Source organism: Adelges cooleyi, unplaced genomic scaffold (assembly GCF_023614345.1).
Source record: "Adelges cooleyi isolate 19-005CV unplaced genomic scaffold, UGA_ACOO_1.1 ACOO_flye_CR_arks_rails_tigmint_CR_PRNA_30, whole genome shotgun sequence".
In the NCBI taxonomy this organism is placed as follows: Eukaryota; Metazoa; Arthropoda; class Insecta; order Hemiptera; family Adelgidae; genus Adelges; species Adelges cooleyi.
In genome coordinates this window covers 1,564,245-1,577,779 of record NW_026095971.1, presented here as the reverse complement: position 1 = coordinate 1,577,779, position 13,535 = coordinate 1,564,245, and the positions used below count along the sequence as shown (strand labels likewise).

The window sequence follows — 13,535 nt, the reverse complement described above, 5'->3', positions numbered from 1 at the left end:
TATCAACGCAAATAGTAAAAGTTGTGTATTATAAAAAAATCGCAACGAGAGACGTCCGGTGCTAACCTTGTGTGATCTCGCCTTAATGTCCTTGACGTTTTTATACCTGGATACTCGTTTTGGGATGTACTGATAGTTGCGCGCGCACGACAACTGGTAACCACTGGTGGCGGTCTGCGGCGGTTGTCGAATGTCGGCGGTCGCGACTGCCTTGCAATGCTACGGCAGGTATGAACGTGTTTAGTGTGGAAGTGACTGTCTGCTGTCTAATGTCGTTGCACGGTTGCGGATTGGATAGTTTTTCTCCGTTTTCGAGACGTCGTGTTTGTCGCGGTCGGTTGTTTTGTCTGCGTTGACGGTGTGTACCGATCAGTTTTATTCATTTGTATGTTGCTGTATAATAAACAATTGGAATTTGGATAGTTATTTTCGGCACGTCGTTAGTCGTTGTCGGTTGCTTTGACTTGCTTGACGTCGTACTGATCAGTTTTATTTATTCGTTATATGTTGCTGTATAATAATTAATAAACTTGAATAGGTAACGTGTCATTGTAAGAGATGAGTCCTAAACAACCGGTAAAGGGTTGCAAACGGCAGCGATGTGAGCAATCGGTCGTTCCGGTAAGTTAAACGAAATATTTTATTCGCTAAGGATTCTGATTATAATAATTGTATTATTATTCTAAAATAACATTATTTTGGATAACTGCCCACAACGACGATAAGAAGGACATCAACAACTATAAATTGCGTGTCGTACTTTTCTGATTTTCTCTATAGGAAATGCCAATATTAGATTATATTGTAATAAATTATTATTGTTTTTATTTGTAATAATATCACTAACAATATTTCATAGTTTCGACATTTAAATGCACAAATGATTATTTATTATTGTTATTTCTTAGTATTCGCAGTTATAACAGTTCTTTGAATTGTCTTCGTTATGCGGATGTGATAGGGACCATGTTTACGATTACGATTTATTACTAAAAATTATAATGTAGACGAGACGCTATGATAAATATTGAATTTCTTTATCTAAAAAAAAAACCGTAGCATTATGCATTTTGCAGCGACGGGTAAAGGATTACATTTTTTTTTAATAGGCGCTCGACCGTAACGAACTTTCATTTTTTTGCGGTTACCTCTCTTAAAAACATAGCCAATGATATTGAAATAACGTAGGTGAAATTGTATTCAACATAAAATCAGTAATAATGCCATGACCTCATTTTTGGATTTCTCAATAATAAAACAATTATCTTATTATACATAAGCTGCTCATAAAATTAACATACAGAATTAAATTAAATTTCGCCCAGTGTTGTAAACATTACATTTAAAATGTATGTAAAATGATAATTGAAACTTCTCACTTTTTTTGAGAATGTACCTATTTTAGTATTCTTTTAAATATTTTTTTTTACTTAAGATTAATTAACTGTTTAGATCAAGAATATATTTATTGTCAATTTAAACTGCTCTATAACCAGTTTTGGATAATTACTTCTAAAGTTATTAGTTTAAAATTTAGGACAGGAGGAAGGGTGGTGAGTAGTATTTTTTTTTGTATCTGTCCGCATTACTACCGCCCTCCACCTCCCGTCCTTAATTTTAAAATTTAGTAACTAAAGTAATTATCCAGAACTGGTTATCATCCTGTCAAAATTGTCAACAAATTATTCGTTATTTAAAATGTCAATTAAATACTTATGTTACCATTTAAGTTTTAAAAAGTGACAGAGCCTCGGATAAAATAAAAAAAAAGATAACAATTTGAATATTGTCTAATATTGTAAAATAATATAAACTAAAGTGTCTCCAAAAACTACAAAATTGCAATTACTTTAAAAGAAAACGAGTGTCTTATTTGGTCAACCGTACCTATATTTATATTATAAATATACACTTGTATTGAATATACCTACATATTTTCATTTTTCATTAATTATCCATAAATGATAGACTATACCTAATAATTATTGAGTACCTAATATTTGGCGGCTGGAGCGACTTGTATCGAATACGGAATAATTGGGATAACCCAAAACCGGCAGCCGACTACAGTCTATAGGTAAATGACAGTAATAGCCGATCGGTACCATAAAACTAAAAATATTTTATAATATTTATGGCATCACGACCAGATGAGGACTATTGACCGAGTCGCTAAGGCGATTGCGTGTGTACGCCTCGTTGTCACCTGTTCAGGTCGAACGAGTGTTTTTGTTAGGTTGAGCGATCCGTTTGCCGGGCAAGGGAATGCGTTCTGTGGAAGAATCGTCATCACTCTGGCGACAGACCTGTCCCAGATAGGTAATAATCATAACGGGGGTATACTTAATGTGTCTCGATGCCAGGTAGGACCTAAGTGTATGTACGAATTGAGCCTCAATGAACGAACCCCCCTCAATCGTTTTCTTAATCATACCGTACCTTAAAAGTATACTCTAGAGCTCGGTCTCTTGTGAGTGCTATACGATACTAATTATAAAATTAGTTTCCATTACCGTAAAAATAACTTTTATAATGCACTTAAACACGGTTTTTTAAAAATATAACAATAGTAAAAACAGTTTTCAAGTACATTATTGTACCTTCACGCCAGCTTACGTTTTAAAAATATGAACATTTTCACATTTTTTCGTGAAAAGTTTGAAATAAACATTTTAAAAGTATCTTGGAGTAATCCTTTTCCTTTAACGACATCGCACGCTACAAGAGAGAAGTACACAATAAAGACCTAAAAGTCTTTTTCAAAAGTTCCTAAACTTTATTTCAGTTCGACAACTAAAAAATTACAGTCAATAAAATGTTTGTATACATTGGAAACTTAATTTTTAGCAGGACGAATCTAGTTCATCAAATTAAAAATTTTTTGTACGCATTTGTAGAATACGAACATGAGACTACAACCTTGGCCGGGTTATACATTTTATTATGACAGCTACTAGTGTAATGAACTGTAGAGTCCAATACAAATACTATTTTGGACAGCGTTAGTAATATAGTAATTAACTCGGTTAGACTTAGTAAAATAAATAATAACTGCCAAAAAAGGTTTGATTCAAATGTAATTTTAATTTATTTATAACTCAGGCAATAACTTGCTCGGGTGAAACAAAACAAAACAATTGAATGCATACTCGCTGTTCCTTGGGGTTTTATAGTACAAGAAAGCAACCTAAGCAAATGCTAATACTTGTGGAAAACAAGTATTAACAACGTCATTTAAACAGAATTGAGTACAATAATATAATACTTAAATGCCAACTAAGTATTACACATTAATTAAAAGTTACACAAAACAACAGTAAGCAATAATCTGTATTTCACGTGCCATGGTCAATACTATATCTCAAGGAGATCTGACCATTACACTAGACGTGTACGATAAATAGACAATCACTACGATTATTACTAATTAGTAATTATCAAAGCTGGAATTTTTTTCTAATAAAAATGTTAGTTTTTATAGCATACTATAAAAATGTAAGCTAAATTCATATATTTAGATTATGACATCAATACCTTTGTATTTAGGCAGTCTAAAATATGATGTTCTAAAATATTTTTTGCTTTTATTTAAAGATAAATTATTACTTTTTTTCTATTAACATATCGTTTCTACCATGTGATTATAGTTTTAATCAAGTATTTATCAGTTTAAGTATAATTGTTATGTAAAAACATGCTTACCTAAACACTGATGAGCACATACATATTAATATATTACCACATCAGGAAAGTTAAGAACAATCAATTATTAAACAGTATCCGTGTCTAGACAGCTGTATAATCAATGGTAACTAATAATGAAAGACGTTTTCTAAACAATTACATAAATCATTTACGATAAGATTTAAGAACGATTTGTTTACCGACTAGAGTAATTTTTTATAAAAATATTATTTAATATTATTTTTTAAAACCCATTCATAAAAATCCATGACAAAAACTCAGGATTTTGGTTTGTTTTTTATTTAAAATATTCACAATCATTATAAATAAAGACTGATAAAATATAAAACAAAAAACTTGCCTTTATCGTATGCCTAAATAAATTAGAACGTGCTTCGTCCCCTAAAAAGGGTAATGTTAACAAATAATGAAATAACATAAAAATGTATTATAATAATTATTTATACAATTATAAATAAACCCTAACACAATAAGCAAATAACAAAGTTAGCGATGATGGCAACATGATCGTCGTATACGCTCATAAGGATATTTGTATTGTGGTCAGGGTTTATTCATAACTGTATAATAAAAACCACAAGTGACTACTTTAAATTGACAATACATATTTAAATAATGTCTTAACTGTCTATCGACGCTCTTTTACCAGTTGCGCACTTAGGTCTAACATTTTGCAGTCTCGCTTTTAAATCAATAATGCACTATCCCGGAACTTGCACTTGACGGTTAAACATTTTGCAGGCTCAATTTTAAATCAATAATGCACTATCCCGGGACCTATACTTGACGGTTAAACTTTCTTTTTGAACCTACATGCATTTTTGTGCCAGCTGCTCAACAATCACGCTTACTTTACTCCCCAAATAAAAAACATACGAGGTTCTTATAGATAAAGAAACTGCGCTCTGGCTGTAAATGTAAGTTTTTTGCACTTACCACTTTACAGGTACTAAAACTGTTAAATTGCGCTAATTTACAACATCAATATAACTTAAGTTTATTTTTTTTTAATAGTACAATTATATTTAGAATTATGATTTAACAAGCAAAGAATACACGCTGTGAAGTATTTTACTTCTACCGCCTTTTACAAAATGATTATACTAATTTTTTTGTACGTTTCAGGAAATCGCAAATAAGAAACAATATGCTAGAATGGATGATGAAAAAATTAAAATGAAATTGAAATTTTTACCTTACAGTAAGTATATTTTTAAGTATACAAATAGTCTGACTAAAATGTTTTTTAATGTAATTTTAAAAATGTATTTATATTTTAGATTATCAAAGAATGTGTACAAAAAATCAACTGGGTACAAATGTAAAGAATCACCTAAAAGCGTGCACTGAAGATGCTCGTAATACACTCCTAAAACAAGTAAGTTTGTGCTTAAGATTTGCTTAGAAAATATTATATAAAATTTAAATAATTAAGTTCACCAAAAAATTAACATAATATTACATAAACATTCGCTAAATGTTTACTGAACCAATAACATTTTGATGAATAACTAAAATATTTATTGGATCGTTAAAAACCCATTCAATTAATTGGTCCCTTATATTAATGGTTAATGTACTCGTACATTATAGTTAATTACAATTCATTGAGAGAAACAGCTTTTATTTAATTAAACCATAAAGTGAGCTGCCCACTATGCGGGTTGCCAAATGACACAGCATACTATTCAATATACATATACATAAGACAATTTAAATTTCACACTACAAATAAACACTATCAAGTTCATTGTACAAATACATAAATGCCAAATTTAACAATCAATAAAAAATAAATAAATCAATAATAAATATTAGTGCTCTAATTTCGGGCCGATACATTTTTAAATAACGTTTTGTCACATTGTTAATAAAGTTGTCTGATGTCTGTATTTCTTATTTGTATTATTGATTAAGTACTTGATTTTATAAATAATGTCGTATAGTTAAAATTCGTCATCGGATTTTGAGGACGAATTTGTTTTGAATGTGTTGGAAATTTTACCAAGCTTTCGATGACATTGATTTCAAAAATCGTTTATGTAGGATTTTTAATTTATACTTCACATTTATAGGTAATTAATGTATATTAATTCATAGGCGTGCGCAAAATTAATATTAATGGGCAGTTTTATAGATGAAAAAATAAAAATATGAATTACGATAACAACACTAAAACAGCCGCTTAAGAGTACAGAATGATGACAATAAAGTATTATTATTAATGATATTTTATCTTCATTAATAATTTTTATGAATTTTCAGTTGTTATCCATTTCAAATTAACCTTGCTATTATTTATAAAATCTTTACATTTCAATAAACCGTTTATGCAGCTCAAATGGCTCAATAAAGTTGTTTTTGGATTAATAAAAACCAATTAGATATAACTAAAGGTTTTTTGCAACCCGGCATTCCTAAGCTCAAATCTACATTACATGTAATTGCCGCTCGCTAACGCATTGATGTAATTTAAGTTTATTTTCTACGGCACATACTAACAATAAATTAATCTAGACCAAGTGACAGCTTCCTATAATAAATGCTTAAGATATGAATATTATTTAAATATAATTCTAGTTATTGGTTATTAAATTTAACTGAACTATTAAGTATAATATTTTTAATGGTAATTTGGACACATCTTGTCGTGCTTTTTTGGTTTGTTACCTAATGGGCTAAAAATAGTTTGACAACAAAGCAAAAGTGCAGAGCCAATTACGGAAAAAGCAATAACAATATTGTTTTGTTTTGTCACTTCAACTGTCGTTTTTCTCTCTCTTGCTATATACTCTGGTATTAACTTATATTAAAATTCTATTCGTGTAGAGGTAATAAGGTCTTAGGGGTGTTACGGTATTTTTAAGAGTAGTAGACTTGGCGCTAACTAATAAAATATATTATTATTATTATGTACATAATATACTCATATTAAATGTGATAAACATTAACTAAATCATATTATGTTGCATACAAAATGTTATATTATACACTTAATTAATTGTATTTGAGCTTGGTCCTGTTGATATTAAAATAACTAAAGTTTAATAATTTGTTACGTGCCGAGGGTGGAGATGTGGAAAATGTTGTCTTGTTAAATAATAACATACCAAAGTGGCCAATTTAGCTAAAAATGATTATTATTAACACAAAAGACAACACAAAATTACTAAAAAAAAATAAAAGTTCAGATAGATTTGCGAGTTAACTTCATAAAACAAAGTGGCGTGGTTTAAAGTTGTTATACATTTACACATTATTTTACGCTTATTTCACATTGTTATTGTATTGTGTAAATTCGTTTTAGGTATATTAGAAGAAAAAAATGTGTATACTAATACAAATTTAGCCTAATAAGGCCACAAGACTTCATAATTCATTAAAAATTAACGAGATTTTCAAAAACATAATATTTCATAGGCGTTTTACAAACTTGTACCTTTTGATGTACAAACAATTTCGTCTTACTCTACAAAATGATTTGTTACCAAAACATAATTTCCGTAAAAAATGGTGACTTGTTCCTTCTTAAATTGTTACGGACGATTCCTTCACTACACACACACACCTATACATATACCACATACATTATGATGATGTTACACAGACAAATAGTATAAAATTGCGCACTTATTATAATTGGCATAGTTATACAAAGACGGAAGCGTGATTCATAGTCAACACAATACGCACAAGTATAATTATCTAATCTCACACTATAATTAGGTAAATTGCAAAATAGACATTTCGTTTATAAAAACCACTGTGCTTTTTGATCCGCATCATGTTATTGCCTTTATTATAAAACTCCACGCAATTAAAATAACTATACGATGTGCGCGTCCGCTCATCATTATCATTATCAGTATCAACACATTACAAAATTATCATATCCATATAAATAGGAGTAGTACGCAGAGCTAGACCAGACGAACTACAACACTCAACAAGTATACACTCTTATGACAAGCGGTCATTTTTATGTTTAATAAGTTTTACAAGTGTTAATAAAATATTATATCTGAGATTATTCAGAAGTCTTTACTTTATTTCTAAAAAAAACATCTCCCTGCATTGATTTCAACGTCCGAACAACAAATAAATATTCTTAATAGTCTGGTACCAGTGATCAGGCTATTACAAAATAAGCGATTCAAATATATTGTGTTTCACTCACTGTACTCTGTGCCCATTCGAACGTTAATTATCTAAATAAAATATGAATAAGTTAAATAAATAAATTATAAACGTTTTAAGAACGCATTTTAATTAAAAATGTTAATTGAAGGCTTGCTAGTTTTATTAGTTAGGCTTTTTTTCTTTTGTGAGTATTCATACTAGTAAAATGAATTGCACGAAATTGATCATTATAATATGATCAATAATATAATGTAATAGATATAACTTGTACAATTTTCTTATACAATAAATCTTTGGTTGAATATCGGTATGCTACACTAAATATGTTTCAGGTAATCGGTTAACTTGAACCTGTATTGTGAGCTTCAATACAGTAACAGTGATACAACTAACTTTCTCAAAATTTAATTTTACAATTATATCGTTTGATAGTAAAGGCTTGATTTAAAGGCTCGTACTCAATCGTGGTTGATGGATACATGTTAGGTGTTAGTTTTTTAATTAAACTCAGAATAATGATAATACATGTTTAATAAACACAAGTTAAATTTTAGACAATAGTATCTTGAGACAATTTTAAGCAGGCTAAACTTCAGAAAAGTGTTTTATTACTACATGTGTATAGCTAGTATGGTAAAAAATCATAGCATGGCGGGGAGTTGCCCTTCAATAGCAGCCCGCCTGGTGAGAGTTGGCGAGATTTGCACAATGTGTTGCAATTTGCCCGCTCGTGCATAACCTCAGTTGGCTGAACATCCTGGTCTGATAGTAGCAAAAAGAGTAGCGGGGTCCGGTGGACTTGTCCTCGAGCGACCAAATTGGCAATCATTTGCGAAAACCGCACGTGTAGCTCATTAAACATACGTTTCGCCGAACGCGGTCTTTGGATTTTTGGGTGTGTCGGTTGTCTTTGATTAACCTGCCAATAGAATTACCAGAGGCTACGGATTTTGCGAAACCGGTATTTGTTGGCGTGTTCCCCGCGAGTTTTGTGTGCGTCACGTCGTACATACAATATCTTAGTTGTTAGTATTGTTGGATCATATGTAGATGTTGGCTTACAACATAAAACACGAGTACTGTAGAGCTTACCATCGTTATGTTTATGTGGTTTCTCGTTGTAGACATTTTATTTGGTTTAACTTCTATGTTAGATCCATTTTTTTATATGTAAACAACCGAGGAGGGCTTTTTATGTAATTGTAGTTCCGACCGATATTTCATCCCAGTCCTCCCCGCCCGTGTTACGGCGTTGTTGAATCATAAAATGTATCGCCGCATTAATCGTTTTTTGGAAGACATCTTCTCAGCTTTTTATCAATATGTATTATTTAAGGTCTATCAAAAATGTAAACAATTATTTTTACTTGGCAAATAATTAATATCACGTGATTAATATTTTGTTGCAGATCTACAACGATTGCATTCGTTTATCGAATGGATCGATAGATGATACCGATAAAATGTACAACCAATTGATGTGCAGCGAGCCGATGGTTTCATTAAATCGTGAACAAATTGAGAAGTCAGTGAATTTCATAATTTTGTTTTATATCAAACATGGCTATTAAACATAGTCAGATTTATTTAAAGTATTTAACTTTTTTCTTTGCGTTTCTTCAGGTCTGTGACAGTTACAGTTAAGAAAAGGAAATTAGAAAAAAAAGAGATTAGAAAAATGAAAAATAAAAAACATTTATTTTCATTATTGGAAAGCTTATTTGGTCCTGAACATTTATATGCCGACGAAGGACTATTAAATGTTTATGATAATTGTCTATTATCTATGAAGCTTACGAGCGAAGACAAGAATAAACGTTCGTCTTTAAGTAACCGTTCTTCTACTCCACTGGAATCATTGGATCCATATAATAATACATTAGATCTTCTTTCTGATCTACAAAATGACCCAACAGATGACGAAGGTGAACCTCGTACTTTGCAAATAAACAAAGAAGAAAAGGTACATCGTGAACGTAAACCATCCAAGAAAAAGCGAATTTCAACAGGTACAACGTTTAAGTCAAGCTCGGAACAAGCCAAAAGTACATTGGTAAACGTTAAAAAATCAAAGTCGCCAGAAGTAATAGTTACCAAAAAAAAAAGTAATTACAATAGCAAAATTAACGAGAGTACAAACGAAAAAAAGCCACAAATGTTTTCCCGAGTAATAACTAGTGTGGTAAATCTAAAAAAGTGCCACAAACAAACTTTCATTCAGTTCAATTTAAAACGAGAAGTGAAAGAAGAGAAAAGGGGAGACTCTTCTAAAATACCTTCTATTTGCCTGACACGAACCGAAGGCAATACCTATAGTATTAAGCCGCACACTGCGCTTCCGGAAACTGAAAGCAATATTGGGAAAAACGTAGCTTCCCCGGATTCCGGAATAAGCGTTTCAGAAGACGGCCCAATGCAATATAATACTATATATCCTCAGGATATGGAAAAACTGAACGAGATGGAAGTGGTCGTAAACAGCAATTTTGTACTCAAGACCGAATCGTTAATTAACGTTTTGGCTGGCCTATTACAAGAAGAAGTCGTATTATACAATTATGGATTTGTACCTCACCCGTGTAGTGGTGCCACTAAAAACCCATCAACGACTTGGGAAACTTCGAAATCGAAATCAGTTTGTAAATTAATCGCAAAACTTATTGATGAATTTAATCGCAAAAAATACAACATGATATATTTGTCCAGTTGCCTTGTACGGATTTTCCACAAAATAATACAAGACCAGGATATTAAATTTCATATTATCAGAGACAGATTCAAAATGTTCTGTAGAGTTATTACCAAATTCGTAAAGTCCATAAACAAACCGTTTGCCAAGAGATGGCTCAAAGATAAACACTATATCATTTTTTTGGAAATATGTGATTATATAATTTTGGATGAAAAAAGTATGATTTCGCAGTTGCGTTTTCAAGAAGAAAATTGTAAAATAACTCACTACATAAATTTGGCATTTAAATATTTTGAAAATGCCAGCGTCGGTTGTTACGACGTTGATGTTTCATCGATTAATGTTGTGCAAGATTGTTTATCTCCGAGTGACGAAGATTCCTCGTGTATGGATGATAAAAAACCGGCATTGCCTGTAATATCAGTGCGACCTGAGTTTGGAATTAGTAATTTTGCCGTGGAAAATTATAACGTACTGAGTTCCGTGCTACATCTTTTACCTCAAGTCAATTCTGCCCAACCGGTTGACAATAAGCAACCAGCTACTACGACCTATGTGAGTACCTATACATTTTTTCGGTTAACAAAATAGAATTATAACACAGCTAATATTTGCTTTAAAACTTGTTTCAATAACAAGTTCAGTTTCATTAGTCGACTGTAGAGTATTGCATTAATACAATACATTTTTAATTTGATTAACTCGCGGATGAAAACCAATTTATTTGCTTAACCATTACCAATTCATCCACGATTGATTTTTCAATCGTAACATAATCTTTACTGTAAACCCATATTTAGTCGTGACTATAATTTGATGGTGTTTTGATTTTAGTCCCGTTGTATGGAATTCACAACGTGCAAAAAAATTTCTGAATGGACTTGCATGTGCGAAAAAGCCACGTATTGCAGCCAGAAATGCCAAGTAAGATCAGCTGCTGTTTATTTAAACTTGGTTGTTTTAGTCGAGTTTTCACAGTAGTAGACTAGATCTCCCACAACATACACCAGCAGTTGTCAAATCATTCCCAATCGAATCCAATAACCTCTTTTTCGGTTATCGTCTTCCCCTCATTTCTTCTAAGTTTATTTTCATCATCATTTTTACTTCTATCGATTCCCTCTCCTCGTGACATTCCTAAAGTTTATTTTCTCCCATTTTATCCGCTATCGATGCCACGCTTATGCTACTTTTTATGAATTCGTTCCTATCCTATCTTCTCTCCTCACTTGAATCATCCACCTAAGCATTCTTATGTCAGCTACACTCATTCTCTACTCTATTTTTCTGTCTACCTCCCAACACCGAACCATTCATTCTCACTCAACATATTCTGTTTTATTTCTACCAATCTTTGTTGTATATTTATCAATACCACTGTGAACTGTTTATAGGCTAACCATTGGCCTATTCATAAGAACGAATGTTCGTTACGAACGACCATTACATAACTCGACGACCATTTTATTGGCTTCTTGAAGACATCTTAAAGACGTGTAAGTTACAGATCATTCCCAAAATCTGTTCACATTTTGTTATTATTTTTACAATCGATGCGTACCAATCGTATTTCTGTTAAAATGCATTTTTTTTTTTAAATATTTGTTATGTTTACAAAGTTTTAAATTTATTTAATTTATTATAATGGAGTAGTACGAAATTGCCAAGCTAGTGCTACATTATATTGTGTATATATTTTTGCAGGCAAATTAAATTTTCACATTAGATACAATTCTAACTCTCAGTACTAGTTGTTTACATGGAGATATTTTTTATTTATTTCGAAAAAAGTAAGAGGGAGTACTGAGAAAGAATACAGTTTTTTTGGGCGTGATGACTAATTAACGTAAAAGCAATATTTTTAAGTAACCCGTTACTTAAGTATCGTTTTCTAAGAAATCTGCAAATAAAAAGTATAAAATAAGAGTATGTCTTGTATACAACTCGTCTTGTATAACACTTACATTGTAACTTACTCGTCAAACTCGACATAACGTCATTTTTCATAGAAAACACGAACTGTTCTATACAATTATTTTATTATTGAGTACATTCGGTTTAATCGTTTTGGTTTTAGTTCTAAAAAAATTACGATTTTTCAAATGACGTTATAACTTGTTTTGTTGGACCTATTGAAACTAATGGTTATCTATCAACCTTAAATTACTTGTTACGAATCCCTGAATAACTTCACATTCAAAAGTTGTTCTTATGCGATGCTTTTTATTTTATTTCCGTACATCGTACATCAGATGATAGGTTATTTCAAGGTTACATTTTTAATCAAGTATAGTTTTAAAAAAATTTGGTTTTGGGATATTTAGTTAGCATAGTTAGCATAGCAAGTTATATTTATAGCATTTTGGTATATTTTGTCAATTTATAATATATTATCATTATGTTTATGTTTTATTAGTTATGTTATTTTATTTTATTCAAAAATTATTTTAAATATAAAGTATAAAATAATATATAATTTTATTCTAAAGCGTGTTTTTATTTATCACAAAACCTTTCCCATTATAATTTTTATAAGTAAGTTGTAATCGTTTTTTTTTTTGGTAATGAGGTTGAGGTTGACATGTGTTGTGACTAGATGAGATATCATATAAAGTAAGTGTGCAAGATGATCGTATATGGTTGAAAAAAAGGTTGAAGTGGTCCTAACATAACATAATATGAAGACTAAAGAGAAAGTTAAAGAGAGTAAAAATAAATTCAGAAGCGTCACTGGAGGTAAATGAAGTGTAGATATCAGGCCTTTGGCTAACCTTTTTAACAATCTTAAATATACCTTGCGCCACGAGAGAAGGAACCCGTTTTGCGCAACACGACTGACGGCCGCGACTGTTCCAAGGCCCCATTACCCCCACTTTGTGCCATTCAGTGTCGCGCTGAGGCGTGCATACAGCGCGAAACAAGCGATATACAGAGTGATTGTATATAAAGTATATTATTTATTATAATTGTGAATGATTATATTGTATTGTCATTTATA

The 13,535-nt window shown here is 31.1% G+C and overlaps 1 protein-coding gene across 4 annotated transcripts; it reads left to right on the top strand.

The window, feature by feature from the left end:
• The first annotated feature begins 205 nt into the window (after positions 1 to 205).
• LOC126838424 (uncharacterized) lies at positions 206 to 13,025 on the top strand. Of its 4 annotated transcripts, none has more exons than XM_050572827.1 (8): positions 206 to 358; positions 539 to 621; positions 4,831 to 4,906; positions 4,986 to 5,083; positions 9,255 to 9,370; positions 9,469 to 11,092; positions 11,372 to 11,461; positions 11,932 to 13,025. In XM_050572827.1, the coding sequence occupies exons 2-8, from the start codon at positions 559 to 561 to the stop codon at positions 11,986 to 11,988; spliced, it is 2,124 nt and encodes a 707-aa protein (XP_050428784.1). In that variant the 5' UTR covers positions 206 to 358; positions 539 to 558; the 3' UTR covers positions 11,989 to 13,025. The 4 variants fall into 4 exon arrangements, with proteins under 4 accessions (XP_050428784.1, XP_050428783.1, XP_050428785.1 ...); XM_050572826.1 differs by having other exon boundaries at positions 206 to 385; XM_050572828.1 differs by adding an exon at positions 4,447 to 4,622 and having other exon boundaries at positions 206 to 621.
• The last annotated feature ends 510 nt before the right edge of the window (positions 13,026 to 13,535 follow it).

Excerpts from the sequence above, each read along its gene's own strand:
- LOC126838424 (XM_050572827.1), top strand. The coding sequence starts at position 559 with ATGAGTCCTAAACAACCGGTAAAGGGTTGCAAACGGCAGCGATGTGAG. Across the intron at positions 5,084-9,254 it reads GTAATACACTCCTAAAACAA|ATCTACAACGATTGCATTCG; the intron begins GTAAGTTTGTGC and ends ATTTTGTTGCAG. Across the intron at positions 11,462-11,931 it reads ATTGCAGCCAGAAATGCCAA|GCTAACCATTGGCCTATTCA; the intron begins GTAAGATCAGCT and ends AACTGTTTATAG.